This window comes from Astyanax mexicanus, chromosome 1, assembly GCF_023375975.1.
Source record: "Astyanax mexicanus isolate ESR-SI-001 chromosome 1, AstMex3_surface, whole genome shotgun sequence".
NCBI lineage: Eukaryota > Metazoa > Chordata > Actinopteri > Characiformes > Acestrorhamphidae > Astyanax > Astyanax mexicanus.
In genome coordinates, this window is record NC_064408.1 from 18,122,286 (window position 1) to 18,144,435 (window position 22,150).

Consider the following 22,150-nt stretch of genomic DNA (forward strand, 5'->3'; position numbering starts at 1 on the left):
TAAATTGAACCCAAAATTCCTGATCATTGCAGAGAGGATGCATACTTACCTGAAGTTCCTTAATCTTCTTCTGAAGCTGAGCACCCAGAGATTGCTCATCCTCAATCTTGCTAAGAAGTTGGCTAATTTCAAAGTCTTTCCTGGGAAAATGAAACAGTATTTGTATTACATCATGGACAGACAAAATGATTGTAACAGTGGTAATAGATAATAAAGTTGTGTTGTTATTTGTATGGTTAAAAATACTTCTTCAATTTCTCGTCAGACTGCTGCTTGTCATTCTCCAGGTCCATGATGGATTCCTGAGCCAGTTTCAGATCACCCTCAAGCTTTCTCTTGGCTCTCTCCAGGTCCATGCGGAGCTTCTTCTCTTGCTCCAGAGAACCCTCCAGCTGTAGAAACACAATGCTTGTTTAGATTATCCAGACTTATTTTATGAGTAATCCAGTTCCATGATTGAGTCATGTAACTCACATCATCCACTTGTTGCTCAAGCTTAGTCTTGGACTTTGTCAGAGTGTTGACTTTGTCTTCTTCTGCCTGAAGATCATCAAGAGTCTGCTGATGTGCCTCTTGGAGGGCTTTTTTCTCCTTGGTGAGTTTAGAAATGCTCTCATCTTGAGCTGCCATCTCCTCAGTGAGGTTCTTCACCTACAATTTTGATACAACATTTAATATATTGTTAGGACATCTGTACATGTGAAATCAGATTTCAGAGAACATTATTTATTTTATGTTTGGTAAACAGTTCTGACCTTGTTTTCAGTGGCATGTTTCTCTTTCTCCACTTTAGCCAAGGTCAGCTCCAAGTCATCAATGTCCTTCTTGAGCTCGGAGCACTCATCCTCCAGTTTCCTCTTCTTGGCAGTCAGCTCAGCATTGATTTCTTCCTCATCCTCCAGTCTCTCAGTGGTCTCTTTGAGTTTAGCCTCAAGCTGGATTTTGCTCTTGATCAGACCCTCACATCTCTCCTCAGCATCAGACAGATTCTCAGATTCCTGTTTATTGTAACAGTAATAATTTATGAAAAAAAATAATAAACAAATATTGAAAAAAATCTTTTGAAATGTAATTAAAACATTTAAATGGGTTTGGATTTTTTTTTTCATATCAAAGTAATACTGACTGATGCCACTTGAAGCTGCAGATCATTCTTCTCTTGAAGCAGAGACACCATTTTTTCCTCAAGCTCCTTCTTTTTGGCCTCAGCCTTGGCCAGATCTTCCTTGCATTTAGCGAAATCATCTTTCATGGTGGCAAGCTCCTTCTCAGTCTCAGCACTCTTCAACAGAGGCTTGATCTTGTAGTACACCTTCATCCATGGCCAGTGTTTGACATTCATGAATGAGCGGATGTTGTACTGGATGGTGTAAATGGATTCCCTGGAGGAATAAAATAGTGTATTGTTATTCAACCGTCTTTTCAGATATTTAAATGGACCACAGTGTGTAACATTTCTTTAATTTATTAGAGCTGTGTATAAGTGTCAGTTTAGTGTCCATGTACAATGAAAGTCATTGCTATTGGTTATTGTGATTTTAAATACCTCCTTTCCATCATCTTGACAAACTCTCTTCTCATGAGATAACCGCGGCAAACAGCCTGAGTCATTGTGACCAGAGCAGCCAGTTTCTCATCTCGCATCTCTTCAAGAGTACCCAGCAGACCAGCTTTGAAGAACACCTGAAAGGAAGAGGAGGATTTTTTTTACAATATTTTTGTATAATGAGTGATTGCACTTTTGTTGATCTTTTTAAAAAAAATCACCTTTGTGTGACCAAATCTGTACTGGTCATGGTCGACATCAATGGACCCTAGAAGCTTCTCAGAGGCCTTCTTGTTGTCAATAAACTGACCCTCAGGGATGACACTGGCATTCAGCACTTTGTATCTGTGGAAAAATACAAAATATTTCAGCTCTGCTTCAGATAAAGGAAAAGAAACAGCTTTACATTTCTTCAGTTTCCTCTCTACCTCTGTTTGAAGTCACCATAAAGGATTCTGCTGGGGAATCCCTTTCTGCAGATTCTGATACCTTCCAGTACACCATTGCATCTAAGCTGGTGGATAACCAGGAAGTTCTCCATGAGACCTGACAAATACAAAAACAGTAAACATTTTCTGTTTAAAACACAAGAAAATTGTAATTTCATAAATATTCAAAAAATACTAGGAACTTTACAGCTCGGAATTAAGTTGAATCTTTACCTGGAGTCTTGGACTCATTGGGAATCAGGCAACGCACAAAGTGAGGATGTGTGCTCCTCAAGTTGGTCATTAGTTTGCCCAAGTTCTCCTGTGGAGTGATATAAATATTGGTATGCATGCTTTATAATATAAAAGCTTTGATCTAATTGACCTATTGTAACATACCCTGAACTGTGAGGACACGGTCTGCATGGAACCACCCTTCTTCTTGCCTCCCTTGCCTCCCTTAGGCTCTGTTTAAAACAGTTAATGAGGCAATGTTTGTGCTTTCCAGATGAAATCCATGTTTAACAAACTATTTTTGTTATTGAAATTACCTTCAACAGCAGGTGGGTAGAGGGTAGCCAGCAGTTTCACTGCAGACTTCTGGTACAGCTGCAAAACAGACTCGTTCAGTGGGTCCTTGTTCTTATCCAGCCAGCCAGCAATGTTGTAGTCCACAGTACCAGCATAGTGAACCAGGGAGAAGTGGGCTTCAGCCTTGCCTTTGGCAGGCTTGGGCTTCTGGAAAGCATTACACTTTCCAAGATGCTGATCATACAGCTTGTTCTTGAAGCTGGTGTCTGTTGCCTTGGGGAACATGCACTCCTCTTCAAGGATGGAGAAGATACCCATGGGCTGTTTTAAGAAAATACAAGTTAAATTTTTTCTGCTGAAATTAAAGGTTAGCTATTATGTTAATCAGATACTGAGTATGAAAGTATATTTTCTACTTACTTTCTCAATAAGCTCAATGCAAGAGGCCAAGTCCATGCCGAAGTCAATGAACTCCCAGATAATGCCCTCCTTCTTGTACTCTTCTTGCTCCAGGACGAACATGTGGTGGTTGAAGAACTGCTGCAGTTTCTCATTGGTGAAGTTGATACACAGCTGCTCCATGCTGTTGAACTAAATGTGTACAAAATAATGATATGTAAGTATTTATCATATTTTTTAATAAAATTTTGCTTGTGATCACTGGAAACACTTACATCAAAGATTTCAAATCCAGCAATGTCCAGCACACCAATGAAGAAATTTCTTTGTTGTTTTGTGTCCAACATCTGGTTGATACGAATAACCATCCACAAGAACATCCTCTCATAGATAGATTTGGCCAGGGCGCTGACAGAATTGTACACCTAAAAGTGGAATATGAAACATATAATTATTTCTCAAGAAAAGTTTACATCGCCATCGCTAAATATTTTTGTATTAAATAGACATCTTACCTGTGGCACGGTCTGTCCCTTTGTGACAAACTCATTTCCGACCTTCACTCTAGGGTAGCACAAAGCCTTCAGCATATCAGCGGAGTTCAAGCCCAGAAGATAGGCAATTTTGTCAGCCTCTGTCAGGAGTAGTAAACATAACTACAGTCAGGAACTGTGATCAGTTTCATTTATGTGTAATAATAATAGTATTTGCACACTAAACAATTATTAGAGTAAGTCTCACCCTCTGTGCCGTCAGGCTCAGCCTGCTCCTCACGCTGCTTTTGCTTGAACTTCATGTTGCCATGATGGAGAACAGCTCCAGTAAATTTGTAGATGCCCATCTTCTCCTCATTAGTGAAGCCCAGAATGTCAATGGCAGTCTGAATAATAAAGATCAGCATTGAAATTCTAATAAAAAAAATGATTTACTATAATTTTACTGTAGTATTCAAGAGCCTCTTACATCTGTGGCAACCAGCTCTTCCTTGTCATCAATGCTGGCCACTGTGATTTGACCCTGACTGCACATGGGGAAGTCATAGGGGTTGGTTGTGATGAGGGTCATTTCTGTAAAAAAAAGTCTTGATTTTAAACAGGTACTTAAATATTTTGGGTCCGACAAAGACATATTTTGCCGTTTCTAGAATGTTTCCTACCAATCAACTCAGGCTTATGGTTGGTCATCATCTGGTAGAAGATGTGGTAGCCTCTCTCATCTGGAAGCTGGAATGATACTCTAGACTTCTCCAGCAGATCTGTTCAGACAATTAATCACTGTTATTTTCTAATTGGTAACAAGTAGAACCATAGAATTACAAAACTACTGCAAAAATGTATACACTATTTATCAACTTACAGGTCTCAATGTCAGCACTGGCCAGTTTGCCAGTTGTGCCAAAGTGGATTCTGATGAATTTACCCTTTTAAGGTACAAAATAGAGACTGTTTAATACAATTGAATTCTCTATAGTGTATTGTTGTTCCATGTTGCACTGTATACGTACACTCAGATGGAATGACAGTAAAAACCTCTTAACTTGACTTGTATTTGTAGACTGAGAACAGCACTACACTTTCCACAATATTTTTGTCAAAGTGAATTCCGTTGAAGTAAATAACTTACGAAGCGTGAGGAGTTGTCATTTCTCACTGTCTTGGCATTACCATAGGCCTCAAGCAATGGGTTAGCAGCAATGATCTGGTCCTCAAGAGATCCCTGCAGCAAACCATAATGTATCATTTAAATCAGTAGTTTAAAACTTAATGATCTTACAAATAAGATTTTAAGTTTTGAGATTCATGTTACCTGCATTTTGCCGGGCGTTTGCTCCTTCTTCTTGTCACCTTGTACAGCAACTGTGGCAAAGTACTGGATGACACGCTTGGTGTTCACAGTCTTTCCAGCACCGGATTCTCCACTGTAAATAAAAATCATCTTTAATCCTTAATGTAATATCAAAGAAATGGATCAGACAGTTTATAATTTTTCTTGTGAATACTTACGTAATCAGGACAGACTGGTTCTCCCTGTCTGTAAGATGAAAATACTGTATAGTAATGAATTACTTTACATGTGTGCAAATATAGTTTCTCAGAAATGTCATGTTCCAACTTACCAGTAAGCATGAACTGGTAGGCATTGTCAGAGACAGAGAAGATGTGGGGTGGGGCCTCCATGCGCTTTTTGCCTCTGTAGGCAGCCACCACTTCTGCATCATACACTGGAAGCCATTTGTAGGGGTTCACAGTCGCGCAGAACAGTCCAGAGTAGGTCTGAGGCAGATTTAAACAGATCGATTTTAATAGATTACTTTATGATTTGCAGATTCTTAAACCACACTGATATATAACAAATATCTTGCAGTTATCTTATGCAGTGGTACTATATTTAACTTACGTAGATCATCCATGCTGCATAACGCTCTTTGAGGTTATAAAGCACAGAGGCTTCATTGAGATGGGTCATCATGGCCATGTCTTCAATCTTGTCGAACTTGGGAGGATTCATGGGGCTGACATCATCCTCCTTAACTGTTCTCTCCTGTTAGAGAATACAATAATGTGTAGTTAGTTTAGACACTATCTGTGATATAATAACATACAATTCTGCAATAATGCTCACCTCCTTGGTGTCAAGAACTTCAACAACGACTTTGCCGCCATCTCTGCTCTTGATTGTACCCTTAAGGTACAGCTCTTTTGCATCAGCTACATAGCAAGCGCTCTTAGCATCAAAGGGCTTGCTTTGAGCCTCAATTCTCTCCTTCTCAGGCTTTCGGAGGTAAATGGCAGCTTTGCCATAAACGGCCATCTCCGCATCCGTACTCATGGTGGCGGCTTACTGTTAATTATAAGAAGAAAAAATGTCCATTCACTATTTTTAGTCTGTGGCAAGCTATAGATATAGTCATTTAGCTCAGCTCTAAGTTCCCCTACTGTGGGACTAATGCCATTTTGTATCTTATCTTATCTTATCTTATCGTATGTTACTTGCTGTATTACGTCTGAATGTTCAATAAATCTTTTGATTTAAAATATGATTATTGGTTAAAAATGACAAATTTCTCACCTTTTTCCCCCGAGACCAGATGAAATTTCCACAGCCCTTGGAATGGAAATGGAAAATTTCACAAACAGGTTCTCTGATTACAACTTTATTTTATACAGTTCCATTAAATTTCAGTTACAATCCGTGCAGCCTCTTACCACTGGCAGGATCTTCTTGGGTCTCCTCTGCATCCCTTACAGCTCCCCTCCAGCTTATATTTGGGTCAGTCTGCACACTAAGCAGAATCCATTAAAGGCAGGCTTAGTATTGCGTTTATTTTAGGGTGCCAAAAGAATTACAACCTTATTGCTTCTCAGGTTTACTAACTTCCAGTGTGTATTTAACCTCATCAAATATTGTATCTGGTAATTGTTGATAGGATATATTTTTATTGTATTCTTAAGCATTAGAAACTTGTATTTAAAAGGAATGATCATATTGAAGGATTTGTTTAATTTGTTGTTGATACAAGATATTAAAGTTCTTTATATTTAAGATGAACTGCTAAATGTTATTTAAACATCAGTTATTTATTATGTTATTTATTTCTGTTAGTAACATTCTCAAGCAGCCTATTTACTTTCACAGACATCCTTGATTCCTTTTTTGGACAGAGAGATGTATGCAACATTCTATGGCTACATTCCAAATCTAAGTAACAGATTTGTTGTAAGGCATGTGGGCATGTTGCAACGGATACATCTGAAAATATATAAGCACTGAAGTACTTTAATACTTTCCAATATTGATTAAATGTATACATTCAATATTTTTTGTGTTTACATTGTCAGTGTATATATTACTACCAGTGTCTTTTTCTGTAAGTTTAATACAATTTTTTTCCTACAGTAGATTTAACTTTAATAATTATGTCATTCTTTTTCCTTTTCGATGTTTCTCTGACCTATAACATAATCAAATTATGTTTGAATAAAATGTTTATAAAACCAACCATATAGCCATGCAGTCTCCACAGGCATATGGATTAACAGTATAGTTGCTCATTCAGAAAACCATAATTACTTTAAATGTGGCACTGTCAAAGAATACTAGCTTTGCCACGTGTCAGTTCATGAAAAGTTTTCCTTGCTCAAATGTCACCTGTAGGTGCTGTTGTTGTTAGAAAGAAGTGTCTTGGAATGATCAAATTTGGTCAAGAAATAGTAGACTACACACATTTAGAGTGTTAAAGCATGTAAAAACTTCACTTCATCATCATCATTATCAAAAGGATTTATGAATAAGTTCATTCAGTTGTTCCTTTATAAGCAAGCAGAGACTAAAAAAAATAAGCAAGGTGATCTGTGACCACATGTGTTGCCATTGGAATGAGGGGATCTGATAGACTCCTCACTTGGAAGTGGGAACTGGCCTGGTTAGAAACCTAGAAGCTGAAACAGCGAGTGCAACCGAATGATATGTAAAAAGATACCTCAGTTGCTTGCAAGGCATTTTAAACTGAAGCATAAGAGGTTGGGAGAGCCATATGTAAAGAAATATATATGTATAAGAGCTAAATAAAACAAGAAGAGACATAACAGCCCCTATTGTCCAGCTTACCTGGACATCAGAATTATTTTTGTCTAGATGGATCTTTGGTCTTTTTTAATAGGCAGCAGTGTGTGGATCTGGACTATAATAAACCAATGTTCATAACAGTAGGGGGTTTCGTCAATTTTTAATCATTAAAGCAGTACTATTTGGTTATATATTCATGAGATCTGCTACATTTTTAACCTTTTATTTCTGAATGCTCTACACTAAGAGTACCACTACTCCAAATTATTCTGGCTGGCTCTCTTAAAATAAATGTTTTCCATGGTGCCCAGGTTCTACAGGATTTTGTCTTTCATGTTGCTTGCCAAAGGACCAGTCTTATAGGTTTGAACCTCTTTATACACTAGGGTTCTCCCCTCTGGACACAAGTGGATCAAGAATTATGTCTCCATGTCATGGCAAAAAACTGGCCTGGTCTGTTTAATATACTTGGCAGAGAGAGCAGAGATTGAAGTCAGTCATCCTCAACATTTGTGGTGCTCTTATAGAATCATTTGGCTGTTCAGAATGAGTTACGAACATGTTTTGAATACAGGAAGTACAGATTTTACATAGTTTGAAAAAAAAAGAAGCAAATTTAGCGGTAAATTGGAAAATACATTTTTGATATATTAAGCATGATGCTAGACATTTAAAATAGCTGCTCCCAAGCTTTTATTAACTGGTTGATAAAAGTGCCGCGCTCCGACTGATGGTTCAAACTTTTTTTTACAGGTATGTTCTGTCTTACAACGGCCAAGACCACCGTGAACACTGAAATAAAATACACAGTGGCAAATACACATCAGTAAAACCGCCATGTTACAGTCTATGAACTTACTACATAAAACTTTAATGCTCTCAAACGTAATTTACACATATACAAACACAAGAATATTTCAATTAAAGGACTATACCTTGTGCACCTCCAACCAGAAGGTTAGGTATTGCTAGAATTCCATTTCTTCATATTTCACAGCCCTTTGTCCTTTTATACCGCTTGCACACACCGACTGACTATAAACGAAACTCACATTTTTTCCCCAAGTGCACCATGTGACCAACTGATGAACTAACTGCTGAGGGGGTCAGATGATGTTATTAATTAAACAATTTCCTTAAGTATACACATAATAATCAAGAAATATACACATATAAAATGGACATCAAAAAATACAATAAAATAAATGAATTCACACAAAATAAATGTTTATATTACTGCATTCGCTACATTTAGTTTAAGCCCCAAATGTTTAAAATATCTGACTCCATCACTGACAGAGATATTAAGGCTCTAGTTAAGGACTGTTTAGCCTGCCTGAGTGACAAGAAGGGTCACTAGGCTCCAGTGGCGGATGCTGGTCTTTCAAGGAGGGGAAGCTCAATTTCAGCCTACATCTTAACATATGTAGTTTTATTTATACAAAAATTTTACTCTCCCTGAGATGTTTTTTTTTTGTAAACAAAAGGCATTATTTTCAAGTTTTCACTACACAACAGAAAGGTACCCATTCTTTACATTGAACAATTACATAAAAAAGACACTATGACATGAATAAACAAAAAATGATCAGTAAAAAAAGCATTACGCAAAATCTTTAAAGTTGGTAAAGGAAAAAAATGCAGGTAAATTTATTTCCTTTTGGTCAGTATTAATTTCCTTGAATAATCCCTTTATTAATTTAAATTATTTAAATTATTTGAATGATAACACAATACTTACTACTTGCCCCTGTTCATTTATGTCCTGAGATAGTTTCATCAAGAGGAATGGCCATCAGTACATTTTATTTGTTAGAGCACTTCCAGTCAGCCAGCTCACTTTATCATACCAGGACAGCTGAAAATACCTGTTACTTTTCCCCACCTTTTACACCAAATTAATCTGAGCAGTTGTTCTGCCCTGCTGTTTAACTCCCTGCTGTTTAAGTTTTTCTTTGTTAGGAAGACTATCAAATGGCTTCTCCAATCATGGCTAGATTATCTGCTTTGGACAGAGTGCGTGTGGAACAGCATCATTCGGAAAACAAAATAGCCTTGAATTGGTCTTCCTCTTTACTCTTTACTAGTATTCTTTACTAGTATTCTTTACAGAATTTCAGTCATATGATTGGCTACAATGTATTGTGTGTACAGAGTTTGTGGTAAAGCGTCGTAAAATGACCAACTGAGTAAAGAGTGGTTAGGTGTACAACAGTGCAAGGGTTACCATTGTACCATTTGTGCTTCAAAATTCTCTTCACATTTTCTATTGGGGACAGGTCAGGACTGTAGACAGGCTACTCCAGTATGTGTACCCCCTTCTTATGCAGACATGCCTTTGTAATATTTGCAACATGTAATTTTCATTGTTAAGTATTTTTTTTTCCACATTAACGCTGCCATTACAAGAGTGTACTGACACAGTACTGTACCATGACAGACCCTGGTTGTTTGACTTGTTGCTGATTACAGTCTGGTTCTTGCTTTTTACTTTTGGTCCATACACACAGCATGTATTTTAATACTAAATGCCTTTGAGCCCACTACTTCTCAATATGGTTAACATGAGGCTTTGTTTGCACAATAATGTAATAAAACATTGTAATAAATACCAGGTAGTTTTATCAGATAATGTTGAATGATGGTTCTTAATGCAGAGCTATCTAAGGGATCAAAGATCATGTGTGTTCAGCATACTTGGAACCACTGTTTGCCCCTCTATGCTATATTTTAACATTCAACCCAACACTTAACATAGCTCAGACATGAGGCAAATCACAGCATTGTCTAAAATGTCATTGTAGTTAAAACACATTTTGGGATATTTGAGCTTCTCTAAAAGTTTTCTGCCTTGCTAGAGCTGTTTAGTCTTCTTACTGTTAAGGGCTATGTGCAATGAATTCTATGTCACTGGTATAACAACACAATCTTATATGGTGTGTGAGATGAATGATAAAAACACAAGTGATTGATGCAGTTATATACAATTTTATTGAACAGAAATTAAAGAAACATAATTTATTGTATTAATTGTTATATTGTATAACAACAGCAGAATCCTGTTGTAAAGGGTTACTCTTCTTTGGCCTGCGGATGAGAAAAAAGCATTTGTTAATATTGATTATGGTTATCCCTAAACACAGACCACAAGTTACATAAATAAAAAAATATTGTTACATGTCTGTTGTTTTTATTAAATAAATTGGATCCTACCTTGCCACTATCCCGGCTCTTAGCTCTGAGCTTGTTGACCTGAGACTCTGCAATGTCAGCACGCTCCTCAGCCTCCTCCATGTCATGCTGCACCTTCCTGAGCTTAGACAAGTGGCTGTTGGCTTGTTCCTCCTAAAGTGGTAATTGTAGAGAAATTGTGTTTTTTGTGACATACTTTTTCAACATATTTCAGCAAAGGAATTATTTCCTATAGCAACATGCTTAAAGAAATTAGACTCACAGCTTCCTCAGCTTGTCTCTTGTAAGCCTTGACCTTCAGCTGCAGCTTATCAACCAGATCCTGAAGCCTGGTGAGATTCTTCTTGTCCTCCTCAGTCTACAAATTATACAGCTATTAGTTTATATTTATTCATGTAAGCATATATCCATATAATTTAAGTTGGACAGATATACATACCTGGTAAGTGAGTTCCTTCACTCTTCTCTCGTATTTGCGGACACCCTTAACAGCATCGACTCCACGCCTCTGTTCAGCTTCAACTTCAGCTTCCAGCTCACGCACCTGTATACGTTCATAAATGCATACAACAAATATTGGGTTAATATTTAATTAAAAATATCATGTTTCTTTGGTTCATTTTTTCCTCATGTCTGTCAACCCGAGTAGGATGGGTTCCTCGGACTGAGTCTTGGTTCCTTCCAAGGTTTCTTCCTCTTAAAGGGAGTTTTTCCTTGCCACTGTGTCACCATAAAATTGGCATCTCTGTGGTGCTGCTCATAAGAGGCGTGGACCTGTTTTTCCTGTAAAGTGGCTTTGTGACAACCTTTGTTGTAAAAAGCGCTATATAAATAAAATTGAATTGAATTGAATTGAATTGAATATTTGGAAGACTGTAACTAAGCATAAAGTGAACTACAGCCTCCAAATAAGACTAACCCTGGACTCCAGTTTCTGGAGTTGTTTCTTTCCACCCTTCATGGCCAGATTCTCAGCCTCATCCAGGCGGTGCTGCAGGTCTTTCACTGTGACCTCCAGGTTCTTCTTCATCCTCTCCAGGTGAGCACTGGTGTCCTGCTCCTTCTTGAGCTCCTCTGCCATCATTGCAGCCTGATTAATCAAACGAGATGATTAGATTTTGTAGAGAAACTTTAAAACAAGGTTAAAACAAGAAATAACATGAAGAAAAGCACTCACATCAGTGATGGCTTTCTTGGCCTTATCCTCTGCATTTCTTGCTTCCTGCACAGTGTCATCAACCTCACCTTGGACTTGAACCAGGTCAGCCTCAAGCTTCTTCTTGGTGTTCAGCAGACTTGTGTTCTGGAAGAAATAATGTAAATCATCAATAATAGCAATAAGCAAATATAAATGTCTTAATTTTGTAACAAGATTATTCTAAATACCTGAGAGTGAAGCAATGCAACACGCTCACTGGCATCCACCAGCTCTTGCTCTGCCACCTTGCGACCTCTCTCTGTCTGCTCCAGGGCAGCTCTGAGCTCCTCAATCTCAGACAACATCAGAGTGTTCCTGCGCTCCACCATGGCCACCTGTTCCTTCATGTCTTCTTGTCCCCTCACAGCATCATCAAGGTGCAGTTGGGCATCCTTAGGATCATATGATTAAATTAGAGTAGTAGTTCAAGGTGCATCCCAAATATTTTTTGTCCTTTAAAATTAATTTGTTTTGCTCAAAAATTGACATGTGTGCAATATTTGATGAACTTGGATATCTCAATTCTGTAAGGTGGGCCTTTGGGAATTCCCACACAGACACAAGCTAATTTTGTGGAGCAGAAAAGCTTGAGAACTCCAAGAGTCAAAATAATGTTCCATGGTAGCTTTGACAACACTTAAAGTATAGCACAAACCTTATAAAAGCCGTGTTTAAATGCAAAATGGTAATACAAAGCATGACAATGTGGGTGATGATGTAATTCCAGTTCTAAAGATTTAAATAGTGTATACATAGAGTGTATACATACTGTTATTTAGGTATATATGAGACTATTCAATACATCTTTGGAGCCAAAACACATTTCAACATGTGTCTTTTAAGATCAGTGTTTTGTTTGTTAAGTAAGCCAGAATCTCCCAGTGTTTTCTAAATGTTTTGCAAATGATCTACTTCTTGGATAAGTGATAAATTATGTTAATGTGAACTGTATGGTATATCAGTAGAACATACCTTCAGTTGTCCCTGCACATTCCTCAGTTGTTTCTGGGCCTCCGATGCTTGGCGATTGGCGTGGCTCAGCTGAATTTCCATCTCATTGAGATCTCCTTCCATCTTCTTCTTGACTCTCAAAGCATCATTCCTGCTTCTGACCTCAGAGTCCAGAGTGCTCTGCATGGATTCAATCACTCTCTGGCTGTTCCTCTTGATCTGCTCCATCTCCTCATCCTTCTCTGCAAGCTTCCTGTCAACTTCACTCTTGACCTGGTTGAGCTCAAGCTGAACACGAAGAATCTTGGACTCCTCATGTTCCAGAGTTCCCTGTAAAAATAACGAGTTACATTTTATTAGAATATAAAATGCATGCTTACAATTGGCTTCATGAATCGTGAAAAGTGAAAATTAATGTTTATTGAATTCTACCTCTGCCTCTTCCAGGGCAGTCTGAATCTCTGCCTTCTCAGTCTCCACTGTCTTCTTGGCCTTCTCCAGCTCATGAATGCTCTTTCCAGTCTCACCAATCTGTTCAGTCAGGTCTGAGATCTCCTCTGTAACAGAATTAAAAAACATTTATTTTATTACTATTCTAGACATTAAAACTGTATCTAAAATGATCCTGGACTGTTGTTACATACGTTGCAGATTCTTGTTCTCTCTCTTGAGGGTCTCCAGTTGGTCAAGAGCTTCCTCATAAGAGTTCTTCATCTTGAAGAGTTCAGTGCTCAGACCACGAGCCTCCTTCTGGGCTCCCTCCAGCTCTGCCTGACCCTCCTCAAACTTCTGCTTCCATTCTGCCAGCACCTTTAGTAGACATATGAAACTTGTTTCATATATGCTAATGAGCAGACACAAGAGCAATGATGTTTCTATGTAAACATATTATTTATCAGTAAATTATTCATACAGTTTACCTTGTCAAAGTTTCTCTGCTTCTTGTCAAGATTGGCAGCCAAAGCATTGGCTCTCTCCACATCAATCATGAGGTCCTCCACCTCACCCTGGAGTCTCTGCTTGGTTTTCTCCAGAGAGGCACACTTGGAGTTTACAGCCTCAATTTGTTCCTCAGCCTCCTGAAGACGCTGTGCCAGCTTCTTCCTATGTAAATTATATTTTTACAATATTTTATGTGTGACTTAGTGATGGGCTTATTTTCATTAAATAGTGGAAGTTATTTATATCATGGAAAGCTTTTGTTCTTACTTTGCCTCCTCGAGCTCCTCAGTGCGCTGGATGGCATCAGTTTCATATTTAGACCTCCACTGGGCAACCTCGCTGTTGGCCTTGGACATTGAACGCTGAAGCTCAGCCTTTGCTTCCTGCTCCTCCTCAAACTGCTCCCTGAGAAGGTCACAGTCATGACGAGCAGACTGCAGTCCATGGGCCAGGGCATTCTTTGCCTGTGAAAAGTAAATATGTAATTCTCTTACTTGAAATTAACTTTCTAGTCAATTGTAAAAATTTTAGAAATATGATTTTGACATCCATACCTTAACCTCCTCTTCAATCTGCCTCTTGAGCTCCTCAATTTGCTGAGTAAAGGCCTGTTTTCCTCTGGTCAGCTGAGAAACCAGAGCCTCTTTCTCCTCCAGCTGGCGTCCAAACTCACCTGCACACCATAAAAGTAAATATTTTTCAATTTCAATTCAATCTGTACATTACAACACAATGAGAAAATAAACTAAATGTTAATTTAACAAGAAAATGTTTAGTGTTTAAGGCAAAATGTTATAATGAATAAAGAAACACTCAGTTACCGTTCTCAGTCTGGAGCCTAGCTTTCTGAGCACTGAGGTCATTGATTTGGCGCACACCCTCATCACTTTTGGTCTTGACTTCACTCAGTTGATCTTCAAGGGTTCTGCACATCTTCTCCAGATTTGCCTGTAAATTGATGATTACTATTTTAATGCCTTAATATTTTATCACTTTATTATTGTCACAATGTCATTATTGAAATTATGTATTTATCAATTTTATGTTTTCCATCAAAGACAAACCTTGGCCTGTAAATTAAGGAATGATTATTTTATTGCCAACAATTAATCAACAGTCATTATTTAAATTACAGATTTATCAGTGTTATCATGTTTTCCATCAAAGACAAACCTTGGCCTTAGCAACCGCTTCCATGTTGCTGGAGAGATCATCAATCTCCATTTTGTATTCACTCTTTTCTTTCTCGAGCTTCTGCTTGACGCGCTGCAGGTTGTCGATTTGTTCTCCAAGCTCAGCAACGCTGTCGGCCTGCTTCTTGCGGAGAGCAGCAGCAGTGGCTTCATGCTGCAGAGTGGACTCTTCAAGATCACGACGCAGCTTCTGGAACTCAGCCTCGCGCTTCTTGTTCATCTCAATCTGAGCAGCAGTTGCTCCTCCAGCTTCCTCAAGCCTCTCACTGATCTCCTCAAGTTCCCTGGACAAATCAGCTCTCTGTTTCTCAACCTTGGCACGAGCAGCACGTTCAGCCTCAATCTCTTCCTCCAGCTCCTCAATGCGGGCCTAACAGTGAAAAATAAATAACTTATTGTTAACTTATATAGTAAACAGATTTTCTTCATAAAGACATTTAAATTGAACCCAAAATTCCTGATCATTGCAGAGAGGATGCATACTTACCTGAAGTTCCTTAATCTTCTTCTGAAGCTGAGCACCCAGAGATTGCTCATCCTCAATCTTGCTAAGAAGTTGGCTAATTTCAAAGTCTTTCCTGGGAAAATGAAACAGTATTTGTATTACATCATGGACAGACAAAATGATTGTAACAGTGGTAATAGATAATAAAGTTGTGTTGTTATTTGTATGGTTAAAAATACTTCTTCAATTTCTCGTCAGACTGCTGCTTGTCATTCTCCAGGTCCATGATGGATTCCTGAGCCAGTTTCAGATCACCCTCAAGCTTTCTCTTGGCTCTCTCCAGGTCCATGCGGAGCTTCTTCTCTTGCTCCAGAGAACCCTCCAGCTGTAGAAACACAATGCTTGTTTAGATTATCCAGACTTATTTTATGAGTAATCCAGTTCCATGATTGAGTCATGTAACTCACATCATCCACTTGTTGCTCAAGCTTAGTCTTGGACTTTGTCAGAGTGTTGACTTTGTCTTCTTCTGCCTGAAGATCATCAAGAGTCTGCTGATGTGCCTCTTGGAGGGCTTTCTTCTCCTTGGTGAGTTTAGAAATGCTCTCATCTTGAGCTGCCATCTCCTCAGTGAGGTTCTTCACCTACAATTTTGATACAACATTTAATATATTGTTAGGACATCTGTACATGTGAAATCAGATTTCAGAGAACATTATTTATTTTATGTTTGGTAAACAGTTCTGACCTTGTTTTCAGTGGCATGTTTCTCTTTCTCCACTTTAGCCAAGGTCAGCTCCAAGTCATCAATGTCCTTCTTGAGCTCGGAGCACTCATCCTCCAGTTTCCTCTTCTTGGCAGTCAGCTCAGCATTGATTTCTTCCTCATCCTCCAGTCTCTCAGTGGTCTCTTTGAGTTTAGCCTCAAGCTGGATTTTGCTCTTGATCAGACCCTCACATCTCTCCTCAGCATCAGACAGATTCTCAGATTCCTGTTTATTGTAACAGTAATAATTTATGAAAAAAAAAAATAAACAAATATTGAAAAAAATCTTTTGAAATGTAATTAAAACATTTAAATGGGTTTGGATTTTTTTTTTCATATCAAAGTAATACTGACTGATGCCACTTGAAGCTGCAGATCATTCTTCTCTTGAAGCAGAGACACCATTTTTTCCTCAAGCTCCTTCTTTTTGGCCTCAGCCTTGGCCAGATCTTCCTTGCATTTAGCGAAATCATCTTTCATGGTGGCAAGCTCCTTCTCAGTCTCAGCACTCTTCAACAGAGGCTTGATCTTGTAGTACACCTTCATCCATGGCCAGTGTTTGACATTCATGAATGAGCGGATGTTGTACTGGATGGTGTAAATGGATTCCCTGGAGGAATAAAATAGTGTATTGTTATTCAACCGTCTTTTCAGATATTTAAATGGACCACAGTGTGTAACATTTCTTTAATTTATTAGAGCTGTGTATAAGTGTCAGTTTAGTGTCCATGTACAATGAAAGTCATTGCTATTGGTTATTGTGATTTTAAATACCTCCTTTCCATCATCTTGACAAACTCTCTTCTCATGAGATAACCGCGGCAAACAGCCTGAGTCATTGTGACCAGAGCAGCCAGTTTCTCATCTCGCATCTCTTCAAGAGTACCCAGCAGACCAGCTTTGAAGAACACCTGAAAGGAAGAGGAGGATTTTTTTACAATATTTTTGTATAATGAGTGATTGCACTTTTGTTGATCTTTTTAAAAAAAATCACCTTTGTGTGACCAAATCTGTACTGGTCATGGTCGACATCAATGGACCCTAGAAGCTTCTCAGAGGCCTTCTTGTTGTCAATAAACTGACCCTCAGGGATGACACTGGCATTCAGCACTTTGTATCTGTGGAAAAATACAAAATATTTCAGCTCTGCTTCAGATAAAGGAAAAGAAACAGCTTTACATTTCTTCAGTTTCCTCTCTACCTCTGTTTGAAGTCACCATAAAGGATTCTGCTGGGGAATCCCTTTCTGCAGATTCTGATACCTTCCAGTACACCATTGCATCTAAGCTGGTGGATAACCAGGAAGTTCTCCATGAGACCTGACAAATACAAAAACAGTAAACATTTTCTGTTTAAAACACAAGAAAATTGTAATTTCATAAATATTCAAAAAATACTAGGAACTTTACAGCTCGGAATTAAGTTGAATCTTTACCTGGAGTCTTGGACTCATTGGGAATCAGGCAACGCACAAAGTGAGGATGTGTGCTCCTCAAGTTGGTCATTAGTTTGCCCAAGTTCTCCTGTGGAGTGATATAAATATTGGTATGCATGCTTTATAATATAAAAGCTTTGATCTAATTGACCTATTGTAACATACCCTGAACTGTGAGGACACGGTCTGCATGGAACCACCCTTCTTCTTGCCTCCCTTGCCTCCCTTAGGCTCTGTTTAAAACAGTTAATGAGGCAATGTTTGTGCTTTCCAGATGAAATCCATGTTTAACAAACTATTTTTGTTATTGAAATTACCTTCAACAGCAGGTGGGTAGAGGGTAGCCAGCAGTTTCACTGCAGACTTCTGGTACAGCTGCAAAACAGACTCGTTCAGTGGGTCCTTGTTCTTATCCAGCCAGCCAGCAATGTTGTAGTCCACAGTACCAGCATAGTGAACCAGGGAGAAGTGGGCTTCAGCCTTGCCTTTGGCAGGCTTGGGCTTCTGGAAAGCATTACACTTTCCAAGATGCTGATCATACAGCTTGTTCTTGAAGCTGGTGTCTGTTGCCTTGGGGAACATGCACTCCTCTTCAAGGATGGAGAAGATACCCATGGGCTGTTTTAAGAAAATACAAGTTAAATTTTTTCTGCTGAAATTAAAGGTTAGCTATTATGTTAATCAGATACTGAGTATGAAAGTATATTTTCTACTTACTTTCTCAATAAGCTCAATGCAAGAGGCCAAGTCCATGCCGAAGTCAATGAACTCCCAGATAATGCCCTCCTTCTTGTACTCTTCTTGCTCCAGGACGAACATGTGGTGGTTGAAGAACTGCTGCAGTTTCTCATTGGTGAAGTTGATACACAGCTGCTCCATGCTGTTGAACTAAATGTGTACAAAATAATGATATGTAAGTATTTATCATATTTTTTAATAAAATTTTGCTTGTGATCACTGGAAACACTTACATCAAAGATTTCAAATCCAGCAATGTCCAGCACACCAATGAAGAAATTTCTTTGTTGTTTTGTGTCCAACATCTGGTTGATACGAATAACCATCCACAAGAACATCCTCTCATAGATAGATTTGGCCAGGGCGCTGACAGAATTGTACACCTAAAAGTGGAATATGAAACATATAATTATTTCTCAAGAAAAGTTTACATCGCCATCGCTAAATATTTTTGTATTAAATAGACATCTTACCTGTGGCACGGTCTGTCCCTTTGTGACAAACTCATTTCCGACCTTCACTCTAGGGTAGCACAAAGCCTTCAGCATATCAGCGGAGTTCAAGCCCAGAAGATAGGCAATTTTGTCAGCCTCTGTCAGGAGTAGTAAACATAACTACAGTCAGGAACTGTGATCAGTTTCATTTATGTGTAATAATAATAGTATTTGCACACTAAACAATTATTAGAGTAAGTCTCACCCTCTGTGCCGTCAGGCTCAGCCTGCTCCTCACGCTGCTTTTGCTTGAACTTCATGTTGCCATGATGGAGAACAGCTCCAGTAAATTTGTAGATGCCCATCTTCTCCTCATTAGTGAAGCCCAGAATGTCAATGGCAGTCTGAATAATAAAGATCAGCATTGAAATTCTAATAAAAAAAATGATTTACTATAATTTTACTGTAGTATTCAAGAGCCTCTTACATCTGTGGCAACCAGCTCTTCCTTGTCATCAATGCTGGCCACTGTGATTTGACCCTGACTGCACATGGGGAAGTCATAGGGGTTGGTTGTGATGAGGGTCATTTCTGTAAAAAAAAGTCTTGATTTTAAACAGGTTCTTAAATATTTTGGGTCCGACAAAGACATATTTTGCCGTTTCTAGAATGTTTCCTACCAATCAACTCAGGCTTATGGTTGGTCATCATCTGGTAGAAGATGTGGTAGCCTCTCTCATCTGGAAGCTGGAATGATACTCTAGACTTCTCCAGCAGATCTGTTCAGACAATTAATCACTGTTATTTTCTAATTGGTAACAAGTAGAACCATAGAATTACAAAACTACTGCAAAAATGTATACACTATTTATCAACTTACAGGTCTCAATGTCAGCACTGGCCAGTTTGCCAGTTGTGCCAAAGTGGATTCTGATGAATTTACCCTTTTAAGGTACAAAATAGAGACTGTTTAATACAATTGAATTCTCTATAGTGTATTGTTGTTCCATGTTGCACTGTATACGTACACTCAGATGGAATGACAGTAAAAACCTCTTAACTTGACTTGTATTTGTAGACTGAGAACAGCACTACACTTTCCACAATATTTTTGTCAAAGTGAATTCCGTTGAAGTAAATAACTTACGAAGCGAGAGGAGTTGTCATTTCTCACTGTCTTGGCATTACCATAGGCCTCAAGCAATGGGTTAGCAGCAATGATCTGGTCCTCAAGAGATCCCTGCAGCAAACCATAATGTATCATTTAAATCAGTAGTTTAAAACTTAATGATCTTACAAATAAGATTTTAAGTTTTGAGATTCATGTTACCTGCATTTTGCCGGGCGTTTGCTCCTTCTTCTTGTCACCTTGTACAGCAACTGTGGCAAAGTACTGGATGACACGCTTGGTGTTCACAGTCTTTCCAGCACCGGATTCTCCACTGTAAATAAAAATCATCTTTAATCCTTAATGTAATATCAAAGAAATGGATCAGACAGTTTATAATTTTTCTTGTGAATACTTACGTAATCAGGACAGACTGGTTCTCCCTGTCTGTAAGATGAAAATACTGTATAGTAATGAATTACTTTACATGTGTGCAAATATAGTTTCTCAGAAATGTCATGTTCCAACTTACCAGTAAGCATGAACTGGTAGGCATTGTCAGAGACAGAGAAGATGTGGGGTGGGGCCTCCATGCGCTTTTTGCCTCTGTAGGCAGCCACCACTTCTGCGTCATACACTGGAAGCCATTTGTAGGGGTTCACAGTCGCGCAGAACAGTCCAGAGTAGGTCTGAGGCAGATTTAAACAGATCGATTTTAATAGATTACTTTATGATTTGCAGATTCTTAAACCACACTGATATATAACAAATATCTTGCAGTTATCTTATGCAGTGGTACTATATTTAACTTACGTAGATCATCCATGCTGCATAACGCTCTTTGAGGTTATAAAGCACAGAGGCTTCATTGAGATGGGTCATCATGGCCATGTCTTCAATCTTGTCGAACTTGGGAGGATTCATGGGGCTGACATCATCCTCCTTAACTGTTCTCTCCTGTTAGAGAATACAATAATGTGTAGTTAGTTTAGACACTATCTGTGATATAATAACATACATTTCTGCAATAATGCTCACCTCCTTGGTGTCAAGAACTTCAACAACGACTTTGCCACCATCTCTGCTCTTGATTGTACCCTTAAGGTACAGCTCTTTTGCATCAGCTACATAGCAAGCGCTCTTAGCATCAAAGGGCTTGCTTTGAGCCTCAATTCTCTCCTTCTCAGGCTTTCGGAGGTAAATGGCAGCTTTGCCATAAACGGCCATCTCCGCATCCGTACTCATGGTGGCGGCTTACTGTTAATTATAAGAAGAAAAAATGTCCATTCACTATTTTTAGTCTGTGGCAAGCTATAGATATAGTCATTTAGCTCAGCTCTAAGTTCCCCTACTGTGGGACTAATGCCATTTTGTATCTTATCTTATCTTATCTTATCGTATGTTACTTGCTGTATTACGTCTGAATGTTCAATAAATCTTTTGATTTAAAATATGATTATTGGTTAAAAATGACAAATTTCTCACCTTTTTCCCCCGAGACCAGATGAAATTTCCACAGCCCTTGGAATGGAAATGGAAAATTTCACAAACAGGTTCTCTGATTACAACTTTATTTTATACAGTTCCATTAAATTTCAGTTACAATCCGTGCAGCCTCTTACCACTGGCAGGATCTTCTTGGGTCTCCTCTGCATCCCTTACAGCTCCCCTCCAGCTTATATTTGGGTCAGTCTGCACACTAAGCAGAATCCATTAAAGGCAGGCTTAGTATTGCGTTTATTTTAGGGTGCCAAAAGAATTACAACCTTATTGCTTCTCAGGTTTACTAACTTCCAGTGTGTATTTAACCTCATCAAATATTGTATCTGGTAATTGTTGATAGGATATATTTTTATTGTATTCTTAAGCATTAGAAACTTGTATTTAAAAGGAATGATCATATTGAAGGATTTGTTTAATTTGTTGTTGATACAAGATATTAAAGTTCTTTATATTTAAGATGAACTGCTAAATGTTATTTAAACATCAGTTATTTATTATGTTATTTATTTCTGTTAGTAACATTCTCAAGCAGCCTATTTACTTTCACAGACATCCTTGATTCCTTTTTTGGACAGAGAGATGTATGCAACATTCTATGGCTACATTCCAAATCTAAGTAACAGATTTGTTGTAAGGCATGTGGGCATGTTGCAACGGATACATCTGAAAATATATAAGCACTGAAGTACTTTAATACTTTCCAATATTGATTAAATGTATACATTCAATATTTTTTGTGTTTACATTGTCAGTGTATATATTACTACCAGTGTCTT

The 22,150-nt window shown here is 38.3% G+C and overlaps 1 protein-coding gene and 1 pseudogene across 1 annotated transcript in view; both read right to left on the minus strand.

Moving 5' to 3' along the window:
* Positions 1 to 6,169, minus strand: part of LOC103043084 (uncharacterized) — a 90,612-nt gene extending 84,443 nt beyond the window's left edge. Inside the window, 25 exon segments of the mRNA XM_049466505.1 lie at positions 50 to 140; positions 247 to 392; positions 475 to 651; positions 756 to 998; positions 1,127 to 1,382; positions 1,547 to 1,683; positions 1,768 to 1,891; positions 1,975 to 2,092; positions 2,209 to 2,296; positions 2,374 to 2,826; positions 2,926 to 3,096; positions 3,180 to 3,329; positions 3,420 to 3,538; positions 3,646 to 3,784; positions 3,868 to 3,971; positions 4,061 to 4,159; positions 4,261 to 4,324; positions 4,528 to 4,620; positions 4,711 to 4,822; positions 4,908 to 4,935; positions 5,021 to 5,177; positions 5,302 to 5,445; positions 5,527 to 5,745; positions 5,974 to 6,009; positions 6,111 to 6,169. Coding sequence (XP_049322462.1) covers positions 50 to 140; positions 247 to 392; positions 475 to 651; positions 756 to 998; positions 1,127 to 1,382; positions 1,547 to 1,683; positions 1,768 to 1,891; positions 1,975 to 2,092; positions 2,209 to 2,296; positions 2,374 to 2,826; positions 2,926 to 3,096; positions 3,180 to 3,329; positions 3,420 to 3,538; positions 3,646 to 3,784; positions 3,868 to 3,971; positions 4,061 to 4,159; positions 4,261 to 4,324; positions 4,528 to 4,620; positions 4,711 to 4,822; positions 4,908 to 4,935; positions 5,021 to 5,177; positions 5,302 to 5,445; positions 5,527 to 5,733 — 3,420 coding nt within the window. The 5' untranslated portion in view covers positions 5,734 to 5,745; positions 5,974 to 6,009; positions 6,111 to 6,169.
* A 4,273-nt stretch (positions 6,170 to 10,442) lies between these two features.
* On the minus strand, positions 10,443 to 21,554 carry LOC111197452 (myosin heavy chain, fast skeletal muscle-like; annotated as a pseudogene).
* Positions 21,555 to 22,150: the final 596 nt, after the last annotated feature.